Source organism: Ruditapes philippinarum, unplaced genomic scaffold (assembly GCF_026571515.1).
Source record: "Ruditapes philippinarum isolate M1 unplaced genomic scaffold, ASM2657151v2 ctg6581_1_1_1_1, whole genome shotgun sequence".
NCBI lineage: Eukaryota > Metazoa > Mollusca > Bivalvia > Venerida > Veneridae > Ruditapes > Ruditapes philippinarum.
In genome coordinates, this window is record NW_026861303.1 from 1 (window position 1) to 13264 (window position 13264).

General features: G+C 30.9%; 1 protein-coding gene across 1 annotated transcript; it reads right to left on the bottom strand.

The window, feature by feature from the left end:
• Positions 1-8: 8 nt before the first annotated feature.
• Positions 9-12895, bottom strand: LOC132715189 (uncharacterized; the record flags this gene model as incomplete). The annotated part of the gene is made up of 5 exons (XM_060698173.1): positions 12351-12895; positions 8483-8571; positions 4109-4201; positions 3647-3734; positions 9-3470 (listed from the first exon to the last, which is right to left on the bottom strand). A coding segment is annotated over exon 5 (2193 nt), but the record flags the coding sequence as incomplete, so codon positions are not given.
• Positions 12896-13264: the final 369 nt, after the last annotated feature.

The window sequence follows — 13264 nt, forward strand, 5'->3', positions numbered from 1 at the left end:
TTACCTACTCTAGCCTGGCCACAAAATATTGTTGGAAAGGAGAAGATCTCTGAATGATAATCTTGGAAAAGCCCAATTGGAGAGTTGTTTTCACCCGGTGCAACTGATAATACTTGATTGAACTCCCTAAAATCTGCAATTTGTAAGAAAGTGTCTAAATTGCCAGTTGGCCTGTCAACAAAGCTTTCATCCTCAGTCCAATCATCATCTGACTTGCACTGATCAAGTTCATCTTGCAAAACAGAGTCTTCATTTTCTGTATCAGTGAATCCATGGTGTTGCTGCAGCCATGTCTCATTTACAAATATACCCTCATTTTTAAATAGTTCGCTATTTGAAACCAGCCATTTTGCTGCTTGATATACTTTATTTGGCCTAATATTTTCAAACGCCACATGATGTTTGTAAGATAATTTCCTTTTTAATTTAAGCATAATGGTTTCATTTTCATCAACCATCCTTGGCAATGACTTTATAGTACCACTTACATCTGCTGGCACATTAACAATATTTCCTTTCATACTAACTTGCCCACCTCTCGGCATTTGTCTCAACTGCATAAAAGGTATTCTTGGTGAAACAAGCCTTTCTTCAAGGTTAGAAAGGTCCAATTCTGTCGGTTTCATAGGAAACTTTAAACCATTGTGTATCCATAACTTTGGAGTCTTGCCTTTACTTGCCCATTCCAAACAAGTTTTACATATCCACTCAAAGTTGTCAAAACTTCTATACTGTGTACAGAATTTTGCTATCAAGGTCTTTTTAATATCTGGGATCTGTTCAATCTTCCGCATGAAATGGCGAAAAAACGTTTGAGTACAGCAAGTACAAACATAATCTGGACCATATGATATTAGTGCATCAAATGATGATAAAAGATCACTATTCATGTCAGCTGGAAAATTATGACTATCATGTTGTGAACATTCAAAACCATTATCATCAACTGCATTTCTAAGAGACTTCCCTTCCATTAAAACTATAGACTTTTGTTTTTTATTTTGCATATCTTGACAGTTATTTGAGTTATTTTTCCGTTTCCTGATCTTTTGAATTTTAAAACCTTTTCTATTGTCAAGAATTTTCACACAAAAAGCTGTAGGTAATAAAGGAATGAAAAATTTCTTTACAGATATCACATGCAGGTCAAACTGTACACAGGAATAATCTTTTTTGCAAGAATCTAGAAGCTGACGGAGAAAACAGCATAAGTCAGAAATGGAGTTAACAATGCCAAGAACACAATGACCATCTGTACACATTAATCCTTCATTATTTCGCGAGTGACTATCAAATACATAAAACTGATTCTTAAGCTTATCTTTATAAATGGCAAGTGACATTTCATTAAAAATGATAATGAGATTTAAAGCTTGTGCGGAATACACTTTATAAAAGGCATCTTCAAGTTTATTACAAACCGGTGAACATTCAACTGGGAGGACTTTATCCATCAACCCTGTAATTGTTCTTTTATGTGTCAAGTATACTGTGTGTCCTTTGTATGCAATGCGTTCAGGGAAAGTTGTGGGATCCATTAATCCAACCAGGTCATGTTGTTTTTCAGACATAGCACAATAAAGAAAACTTCCAGCAAACATGACATCATTAAGATCCTCTCCTTGAAACAACAAACATGGTTTAACATAATTGACAGCAATCAAAAACATAAGGCAAGTAGGAACACATTGTCTACCTCTAGCCTTAATTGGCAGGTTTTCAGAAGCTTGATTAAAATCTGCAGTAGTGTGTAGCAGAAAGACTTTGCAAGATTCATTCAATACTGCACCATTAGTCTCAGGGCCAGGGTTTGTGGCAACATCTCCAGCAAGTAACAAAAGAAAAATTCTTGTAATGTTGCGAACAGACATAGGCCTTGATTTCACACGTCTTGTATGCTTTAAATGAAAAAAAAGCTGGTAATAGACTTGTATCTCAAAGTGTTTTGAGAACATTACACTGTCCAGGGCAACAGAGTCAAAGGGTATGGAAATGAACATTTCTTTATCAAAGCAAAATCCTATTTCACTCAAGTTTTTACAGTCCAGCAATACTATTATGCGACTACATTCACATCTATCATTTCTATCATTTGTTGATTCTTGCAGGAATAACAATTGATTTGCATCATTATGCAAAGGAATACAAAACAATATTAGTACCAACACAAATGCCATACCAAACAATAAATTTAGTGACATTTTTCTTTATATTTCAATTACTTATGGAATAAAAACACAATAAAACTAAAGAAGTTTTTTTGATTCAAAATTATTCTAAAAATAATGCCTTGTTATTCATTCCCTGATTTTAATCCAAATTTATAGCAAAAATGTATGAATAAGTTCAAGTAATAAAATTGGTTAGATAGTATAATTCACATTCTACAGTAAAAAGCAGATTTGACTGTTCAACTGTTTTCACATTAAATCCACAATTTAAATTGACGAGGTTAGTTTAAGCCTTTGGCAATATAAGGAACTATTCAAATGCACAATTCTAACATAAACACAAAAATTCGTATTTCTTTTAAACTTAACCCAGAACACAACACAATGAATAAACTACCATATTTACATGTAAATAAAGGCACCTGGTCAAAATATAAATTACCTTCTTGAATTCACAGATCTACACACTGGAAAATATATGCAACGGAAAATATATGATAAAGTTCAAAATAATAAATCCTAGCAGGAAATATTCAATTCCCTAAAGATTGTACCTTTTTACTTGCTTTCTCAATCCATGATATAATGGCATACTCACAACATATATGCTAAATACTAATATACATATAGTTCCAAGATAAATATATACAGTTCAAAGATATATATGTTCAGTTCCAAGAAAAATATATTCAGTTCCAAGATATATTTGTTCAACTCCAAGATAAGTTCAATTCCATGTATGTTCAATGCCAAGATTTATTTGTTCAACTCCAAGATAAGTTCAATTCCATGTATGTTCAATTCCAAGATATATTTGTTCAACTCCAAGATAAGTTCAATTCCATGTATGTTCAATTCCAAGATTTATTTGTTCAACTCCAAGATAAGTTCAATTCCATGTATGTTCAATTCCAAGATTTATTTGTTCAACTCCAAGATAAGTTCAATTCCATGTATGTTCAATTCCAATGTTTCTTTTAAATTTAATTAATTGGCAAAATGAAAAAAAAATCTTACAAAAAAAGGAAATAAAAAAAAACAAAAACAACTACACTTAAATTTGTAAATCTTTGTTATATTCTTGCTGTCCAGCATTAAATAAGTATGAAAAGTGTATTTTGTGTAAATGTATACACAGCAAGATCAAAAAGTTGTTTATAATTTTAAATATATGCTTTAAGACAATTAAATACTAAATACCATATTAATACTTGTTTATTTACCTGTACAAAGTAGCAGTAAACTGATTTCAATGACACCGACTGTCTTAACCATAAGCTTTCACACAGGTCTACACATCTGAAAAAAAATGCATATCATAAATCACATTATTTTTTATCCCACTACAAAAATCAACATGTTAAAAAAATATTGAATTGTCCTTGATATATATTGTGTTTTATTCTCTTTTGTTTCATGCAGTGTGGGACATTTGACCATGCATTATTTATGTTATATATATTCCAAACACTTACCTATGCAGTTCACAGATTTCAAGAATTCTTGGCAAACAAATGACCTTGTCACAATCAAAATCTCACTGTCAAGTCTGTAATCACATACCTGTAATGAATGTGTTAAATGTTAAACATGATTTAAACTTTCTCACTGTCAAATAAGACTGACAATACATGTCCAACTTATTGATTTCTAGTATATAGCCTTAGGTTTTTTCCTCTTTCTTTTTATAACTTATACTAACAATTGGTGAATTCAGAGTTTTGTCCCGACAAGAGAAGGGAACAGACGGATGTTTGACCGAAAAAGGGATAAAGGGCCATTACTATTGTTTTCCCTTTTGTTTATTAGAGGGCCATGGCCCCATATTCTATTGTTATGGAATGAATTCTATTGTTCTCTTTTGTTCTGCTACAGTAAGATGGATATATATATATATATATATATCAATGTCAGAAAAAAAGCTAACATGTTTTTACCTTAATGGCCTGTTAATTATGTTCCACAGCTTCTCAGCAAACAAACAACTGTGCCACAATTTAAATCTAACAAACAAGCCTTTAATCACACACCTGAAATAAAAACTTTTCCTAATTAATACAATATTTCTTTTAATTTATTACATACTTCAATGAAATATTAAGAAATATTGATAAAGTAAAATCCTAATTTTCATTTCCTGTATTTTCAATGTAAATATTCATTTTTCATTGCATATTTTCACAAGTGTCTTCTAAATGTAGCCTATACACAATAGGAACAGACGGATGTGCGACCGAAAAGGGATAAAGGGCCATTACTATTGTTTTTCCTTTTGTTTATTAGAGGGCCATGGCCCCATATTATATTGTTATGGAATGAATTCTATTGTTCTCTTTTGTTCTGCTACAGTAAGATGAACAGAACAGAACAGATACTTTATTAAGATTTGTACATAGTACATCATCTATAATACAATATTTTTACAAGCATAACGTCAATATAATGGTAATTGCAATCATGACATTTTCAAAATTCTTTATCTTAATTTATCTAGTAACAAGAAAATTAAATGATAAATATGTATACTACGAACTAAAAAAGCAAAGACATACGAAAAGGAGAATGAGCTATCATGATGTTTAACGCTCAACATTTAACAGTGTGTTTCTCAAAGCAAGTGCTTCTTTAACAAATTTTGATAACTGAATTAATTCATATTTATTATTTGAATTCATTAATTGTAAAAATTTATAAACTGACGGGTTTCTGGTATATTTAATTTTCAAATATTTTTTTCTTAACTCTGAATAACAACGACATATACAAACAAAATGAAATTCATCTTCAATGTCTGAGGTATAACAGCATAAACAATATCTTTCTTCTCTAACAATTCTATTTCTAGAATATCTGCCAGTTTGTATTCTCAAAGACAAAGTACTCATTCTTAATCTACAGAAATAAAATCTTAAACATCTTGGCAAGATATCCAAATAAAGTTCATACTCAAAACTACATTTAACATTTTTGTACATATACAATACAGAACTATTATCTAAAGTAGCATACCATTCCTGTTTAAAAAGAATCAATAACACGACTTCTAAATTCAAATAAAAAAATTTTTTTGTCAATAATATTAACATTATCAAATACATATGAAAAATCCATAATCATTCAAAGCTTCTTTACATTCGAAACCCAATTTTTATGACCATTGTTGCTATCATCTAGAGCTTGATTATATACTGTCTTAAGGATTATGTTATCAGTTTCTACAATTTTTAACCAGTATTTTATTATCCTTACAAACCTATGGATATATAAGGGATATCTTCCCAGTTCGCCATATACACTAGCATTACAAGTGTTAGGTTGAACTCTTAATAACCTTTTACAAAATTTTAAATGTATTCTTTCTAGCTCTTTAGACTTAGTATATCCCCAGATTTCACATGAATAATTTAATATCGATGAAACAAATGAGTCAAATAACTGACATAATGTTCTGGGAGAAAGGTCAATTTTTTTCAATTTACAAAGAAGAACATTCATTGCCTTTAAAGCTTTACCACTCAAATATTCCTGATTTAATGTAAAATTGCCCGTATAATTAAAAACTGTCCCAAGATAATTAAAATCATTAACTACTTCAATATTTTGGCCATTATAGTTCCACTGCTCAGTTGGTAAAATACGACCTCTTTTTCTAAATACCATTATTTTAGTTTTTGTTGTATTTACTTTAAGGCCACAGTTGTTACAATATAAATACAAAAGATCTAAAAGTTCCTGTATTTCCTCAGGGCTTTTGCCTATAATTGCCATATCATCTGCAAAAAGTAAAAAGAATTAAAACAATATCATCTAATATTAAACCTGAGTCGGGATTGTTTTGAAGATACAATTCAATGTCTTCTACAAAAATTGAAAATAGAAGAGGTGACATTACCTCCCCTTGACGGAGACCAACAGCATATTGGAAATATTCAGAATAAGTTGAACAAAGTTTGACACAAGACTTAATTTTCTGGTACATATCACGAACAATTCTTAATAATTTACCCTGTATTCCAAAATTATACATTTTTAACCATAAACCATTTCTATCAATAGAATCAAAACACTTTCATCATATCAACAGATATAACATATAATCTTTTATTTTCATTCAAATATTTTTCAACTAATGACATAAGTACAAATATAGCATCTACAGTAGACCTTCCTTTACGGAATCCGAATTGAGCATCCGAAATAGTGTTATGTTCGTTACAAAATTTCTCAATTCGATTATTAATAACAGTAGTAAACAATTTTGACATACAACTAACAAGAGTAATACCTCTGTAATTATTTACGTCATCGTGACAACCTTTTTTGTGTAAAGGGATTATAATACCATCTGTCCATTTATCGGGGAAATAACCCGAATCTAAAATACCATTAAATAAATCACAGATATGAGCTGATAAAATATCTATACTTTCAATAAAATACTCGTTTAATAAGCAGTCGCTACCATACGCTTTGTTACGCTTTAGTGATTTTACAGCAGTTAAAATTTCACAAACTGTAATTGGCTGGTCTAATTCTGGAAAAAATATCATTTGACTTCATAAAATCATTATTATTACAAAACTGATTAGCCTCCTCATTGCAACAAGCAAATAAGTCGTTACTTATATTAGAAAAATACTCTTTAAATTGTTCTATCGTTATATTTTTTCCAAAATTGTTCGATTTCTTTTTTAAAATATTTCCAAAAATCTCTAGGTTTACCTTTCTTTAAATTTTCTATCTCAGACATTTTCTTCCTGTAATGTAAGCTTTTCTTTTTTCTAACAATATTTTTATAAAATGACTTATTTTCACACAACCTTATTCTAAAATAAGCTGTCTTTGAGATATTAAACATCCTTAAAGATTCTAAATACTTATTACGTGCATTCCTACATTCTATATCAAACCAATCAGCGTGTTTTAATACAACTTTCTTCTTCAAAACAATGAACATTTTTAAACTGACATGTTTTTGAAAATAATGGGTCACTAACATTTCTTAATACATCTGTAAAACTATTAAGTGCATTATTGACAGATTGTCGACTGTTATTGTCTAAAATCATTAACAATATTATTAAATAGAGGTAAATTAGCAATGACTCCTGATCTAAACTGTTGTTTATATACATCATTCCATTTGTATTTCATTTCTGTAAATATAATATCTTTATCAGGTGTATTGTTGCATGAATATTTTCAATTGTAAGGGGGCATGATCGCTCCATTCATTGAATGACAATATACTAAAATTATTGATCAGTGAAAAATTGCGTTCGTTACATAATAAATAGTCTATAACAGATGCCCCGTTATGCGGAAATAAAAGTATGATGATTAGTGTCCCCGATACGACCGTTAACTATTCGTGAACATGATGATTTACAAAGATCTAATAATCTTATACCATGGCTGTTATGTTTACAGTCTATTGAGGCCCTGCATGAACTATTATCGGGGTCATAATCTATATCATCAAAAAACATTATTCAAAGTATCATGTATAATAAAATCATGTTTATTTCCTACTCTACTATTGAAATCTCCTAGAATGTACACAGCCCCTAAATTGTCGTATAAAAATATATCATTTTCTTATAAATCAAACAAATCAACATTTTAAAGTATTGTACGCAGGTGAGTCTGCACCCCATATATATACACCACACACATAAATATCTTCTTTAGTATTGAAAAAATTACGATCAAGTTTAAGCCAAATGATTGTATCATGGTGATTTTTAATTACTTGTATACCTTCTTTTTAAATGCTCTTTAAAATACAAAATAACCCCACCACTGCATCTTCGCGCACCCCTATTTTTGAAATTTTCTATAAAAATTGAATGAAATATACTCATTTAAAGAAATATTACTACTAGAATTTGTCCAAGATTCATACAAAAAACATATATCGTGACTTGAAATGATATTTACAAAGTCTTTATGAGTCTTTTGTCAGATGTTAATCCATGCACGTTCCATGACAAGATAGCTAGCTCACCTCCGGCGCATCCCTACTCCCGGACAGGCTTACCGTCGATGAACAGCGTATCATATGCAATCCATGACCTTTTCCCATTCTCTCTGGCGGCCTTCATTCTTGGCACTAGTCTCCTACGCTTTTCAATCACTTCCTGTGGAAATTGCTCGTACATTTTATAAGGTGTGTCATTCAAATGTTTCCACTGTTTTCTAATTAACTCGCGGTCTTTGAAAAATGTAAATTTGGCAACAATAGTCCGGGTTTAAGATGGTTATATATATATACATGTGTCAATGTCAGAAAAAAGCTAACATTTATTTACCTGAAGTGAAAAATGGCCTGTATAATTATGTTTCACAGCTTCTCAGCAAACAACCAACTGTGCCACAATTAAAATGTTACATCACACACCTGAAATAAATCCTTAACTAATTAATACAATATTTCTTTTAATTTATTACATACTTCAATGAAATATTAAGAAATATTGATAAAGTAAAATGTTCATTTTCATTTCCTGTATTTTCAATGTAAATATTCATTTCTCATTGCATATTTTCACAAGTGTCTCCTAAATTTAGCCTATACACAATAGACTGTAAAGAATCATAGGGCAATTTCTTTATAATTTGAAGTATTTATAGTTGAAACAGTCCTTTTTTAAGGCATATATATGGGTAATGGAATGTTGCACATCCAGATATGATTGACTAACAATTGTAAAGTGAGTAATAATTGTCGGAATACATGTAGCTCAATCAGTAGAGAACATAGCTCAAGGCTACCAGATTTTAAAAAAGTTTTTATTAATTTTTTTCTGACATGTCCGGAACAACTTGAAATTTAAATGTGTTTTTCGTTTGATTGATTTTTTTTACCTATCTTACTTTTTCATTGAAGTATCTTTATCTTCTTTATGCCCAAATCTCATTTCTTTCTCTTTTTTTTTAACATCTTTTCATGAATTTATGAATATTTTTTACAGATTCTAAAAGAATCAAAATACAACATTGTTAAGCATATATAACTGTTGTCAGGAAATAAGTTATGTTTCATCAAAAATAAACTTGAATAGAAATAGTTTGGAACCCACTAACTGAATTCACTTTTATATCAATATTATGCAGTCTGAAACTTACTTCACTACTAAGTCAAATGATTTATTATCTCATACAATGCAATTACATGTAGTATAAGTTTTATGGTAATAATGTGGTTAATCACTTGCAGTTAATCAAGGCTCGACAAATCCACTTGTCCGCTCATAAATACGAGTAAAAAATGACTCCGGACAAGTTAATCTCCCAGAAATGCCCGTCCTGCAGGACGCATAAATTAATCAAATTTCAATTCAATTCTTATGAAACCTTTTTTCAAGTTTCACTAGTAAAACAGAGCACAAAATAATTCCCGTGTGTTTGATGGGCAAAACTGATGTTGATTTGTTGAATGCAACGCTTAATTCTGTCTGATTTTATTTTGTAAAAACTTACTAAAAGCCTGTGCGGCGATTCCAGTATGTTCCACAAAATATTTCAAAATGTCACAATGCAATATTTGGCAAATGTTTGGCCAGAAAGGAGTAAGTTAAACAGTGTCTTCAAAAAAGTAAAATGAGTCAGAACATGTAAGAAATCTATGTTTTTTAAGCATTGCTGTTGTTGTTTTTTGTTTTTCAATCAATGATATATTATTTGTAGTATTTGTACTATTATCTATCCTATTTGTAAAAGAACAGCATTTTTCCCTTATATAACTATTTCCGTTCCCAATAAAAAAGACAGCAAATTTTCAAATTTCTTATTTTTAAATTCCAAAAATTACTGTCAAAATTCCCATCCAAAATTGGCATATATAAAAACAAGAACAGTAATGATTTCATAATGATAAGTGATATGTGATAAAAACCAAGTATAACTACATCTGACAGAGCAATATTTGTACCTAGTTCATTATATATTTCTGAACATTATTTAAATACATGTACTCATTTTTTTCACTCCAATAGGAAAATAAAATTATCGAGGCTTGACCGCAAGACTGCAGTAACTTATATGAAATAAAGAAGGACTTACAACAGTTTTGCAGTCAACCCTAGACATATATTATGCATGGTTTAACTTTAAATGTGTATAAATATTATGCATAATTCTCATGTCTCCCTGGATAAAATTAAAAATTAACCATGTGGCATGAATACCTGTCAGTTATGACTACTGTTTAGATGTTATCCGGAACTTAAGCAAATGTCAGGGTTTTTCCATGCTAATCCCACAGTGTATATATAATTATAACCTTATATAAGTTATAGCTTCATGGTGCACTACTGACCACAATTGATTAAACCTGTTGTGCTTATCATCAAACTGTAACTGAAAAATTTTGTTTAAAAATATTCTTTATTCTAGAGTAAGTCTATTTGACATACATACATTACTTAAGATTACATCTATATTGGCCATAGAAAATAAGTATAGTTAAGGTTTTACTTATGTTGTTCATAATTCAAATCAATATTTGGTAACCCATGTTTGACATTGAACCTGGTAGGTCATATTCCACTTCTTAAGTTGAACCTTATCTTAGAAAGTCTGACCCAATTGGTTGTCAGACTATTCTCTCCCTTACCAGTTCCTTCCTGTCTGCCCCCATCCCCCTATTGTGGGGGAAAACTGTCTGCATATACATGTAGATGTTTAAAGCAGTGCGAAAGTCAGAGACTAGCAGGAAAACCCGATAATCACTGAATCGTGCAAAGGATTGTGGGTCTGAATCTGACTGTCGTCGATTTTCGGAACTTCATATCAGTTGTTTGTATAGAGCTGGTTGTTTGCTCACCATTGAAAGATGCATCCCACCAGGTATCGAGATAATCACAGACTTTACTTAACAATAAAGTATGTGGGTAATTTTTTTCAGCATTGCGTAATTATGTCAGTGCATTTTTAATAATCATTACTTGTATAAAAAAAATAGAATTTTCCATGACTCACAAAAAACTCAATATAAATGCCATTATGGCTGAACCAACATCATTAAAATTATTCTGGAAGAATATATACTGGTAATGGACAACCATCAAACCTGGATGGCCACAAAAATGGCCAATTTAGTTTTTTCTGTGTTCAGTGGCTGTCAATCATGTTCATTTACATATCATCTTCTGACAAATGGCAGTATATTGTCAAAAATAAATATAGTATATATATATGTAGGGTGTTTTTATGAATTTCACATTTATTTTTGACAATATACTGCCATTTGTCCGAATATGATACATGTATGTATAAATGAACATATTAAATATGTATAATGCATATATAATCAAGCCACAGGTTCATTGCAGCCCGAAAAGTATGTCAAGGTGATGGACGAGGCAAGACATGTTGATTTTTTGTAGCTTATTATGAAGTTGCAGTACATGAAAAACGGGCACATGACAAATCAGCTCATAAATAAAACATTCTAGTGTTCCGTGGTATACATGTTTTCTAAGTGTCATCCATCCTTTCCTTATTACAATGAAATTTTACATGATTTATCCATCGCTGGTTTGTTTTAAGCAGTAAATAAATGACCTGTGCATAAGCAAATAGGGTACCGTTTCAGCAGATTTCGCAAAGAGGGTAGTCGGTACCGATATGGATATGCACCGTGGATCCAGTTCATTCTATGAGAAAATGTAATAAGACATCATTACTGAACTTGTATATTTTTTTATTTAAAAAAGGCTGTAAGGTTGGCATCAACAGTATGTATACGCTAGATGTAAATAACTCACCTCCAAAAAAATATAACAAAAAAATGGGTCAAAACTGTCTGGGTAGGAAATGGTTTGAGGGAAGGAACTGCTAAACTTAAAATTTGATAAGGTCAATTCAGTACAAAAAAACTTTACCCGATAATGGCCGATTGCTGGGACATACGATAACTATATGTCCCAGCTGATTGCGAAGAAAATTTGTTAAAAAAACAGCTTTTGGTTGCAACTTAAATATCAACGTTATGAAATATAAACAATGAACGTCAGTCATCTTGAATAACGTTGTATTTTTTGTAAGCAGCCAGAATCGCCGAATATGTTCCTGCAACGATTTGACGACGATTTCGCCGATGTTAAATGCAAAACAAGCAAAGTTATTCAACAGTTAGGTAAAAGGGAGATAAGGTGTTAGTAATATAAAACTTACAACTCGTTTTAACACGTGGAACTTCTTGATTAACAGCAAAACTTCTCAATCTTTCACGGATGAACATGTAAACAATGGCGATTCCGGGAAAATGACGCTAGGGCGAAAATAGTTCGTATTCATACGCATGCAATGTTTTTCTTAAATTTACACTTATGAAGCATTTTAAGCTTTAAAGTTAGCTGATCTGAAATCCGTATTCCATTAATTTCTAAATTTTTGAGTTCTAAGACACTTAATTAACTTGTGACTACATGTAATTTGTACTATATTTATGCAAGTACTTTGGCTACCATCGACCGCTGGTGTAGTAATATTAAAATCGCGTAAAGCAAAAATATACATACAATTTTAAAAAACGATTGCAAAATTTAGTACATAATTGGCCAGTTAATTTTAAAATAGACAGGGAACTATGATTTTTGGAGTTACTGCGAAGTTTTGGAACTATTTTGCTTAGCGTAGGTAGCTGTCTAATTGTGGTCATATCATAGTAAATCTGAATTTGTCGTTATTCCTTTGGGGGCGCATTGCGCATGCGCCCCCAAAAACGCGATACTGTAACACGTTCCCTACGGTGGGTGAGGTAATCTAAAAATAGTCCATGCATATCATTAACCGTACCACGTGATGATCTATAGATAGCGCATCGTATCTGTGAACATGCTTATTAATTGGTACCACGTAACGAAGTGGAAATGAAATGTGCACACTTGTTTCCTTTCAGTATGATAGATAGATCTCCACGTTAGTATTTTTACGATTGATTATTTTCTTTATTAGTTTTATTCAATAGAGAATAGATTTCAAATCGTTTTGACAAAAATATTCGTTTTTACAAAAATAAAAACAACTAAATATGTTGGGATGAAGGCACAACTGTGCAAGCCTTTCCTTTTAAAAGGAAACTTTAT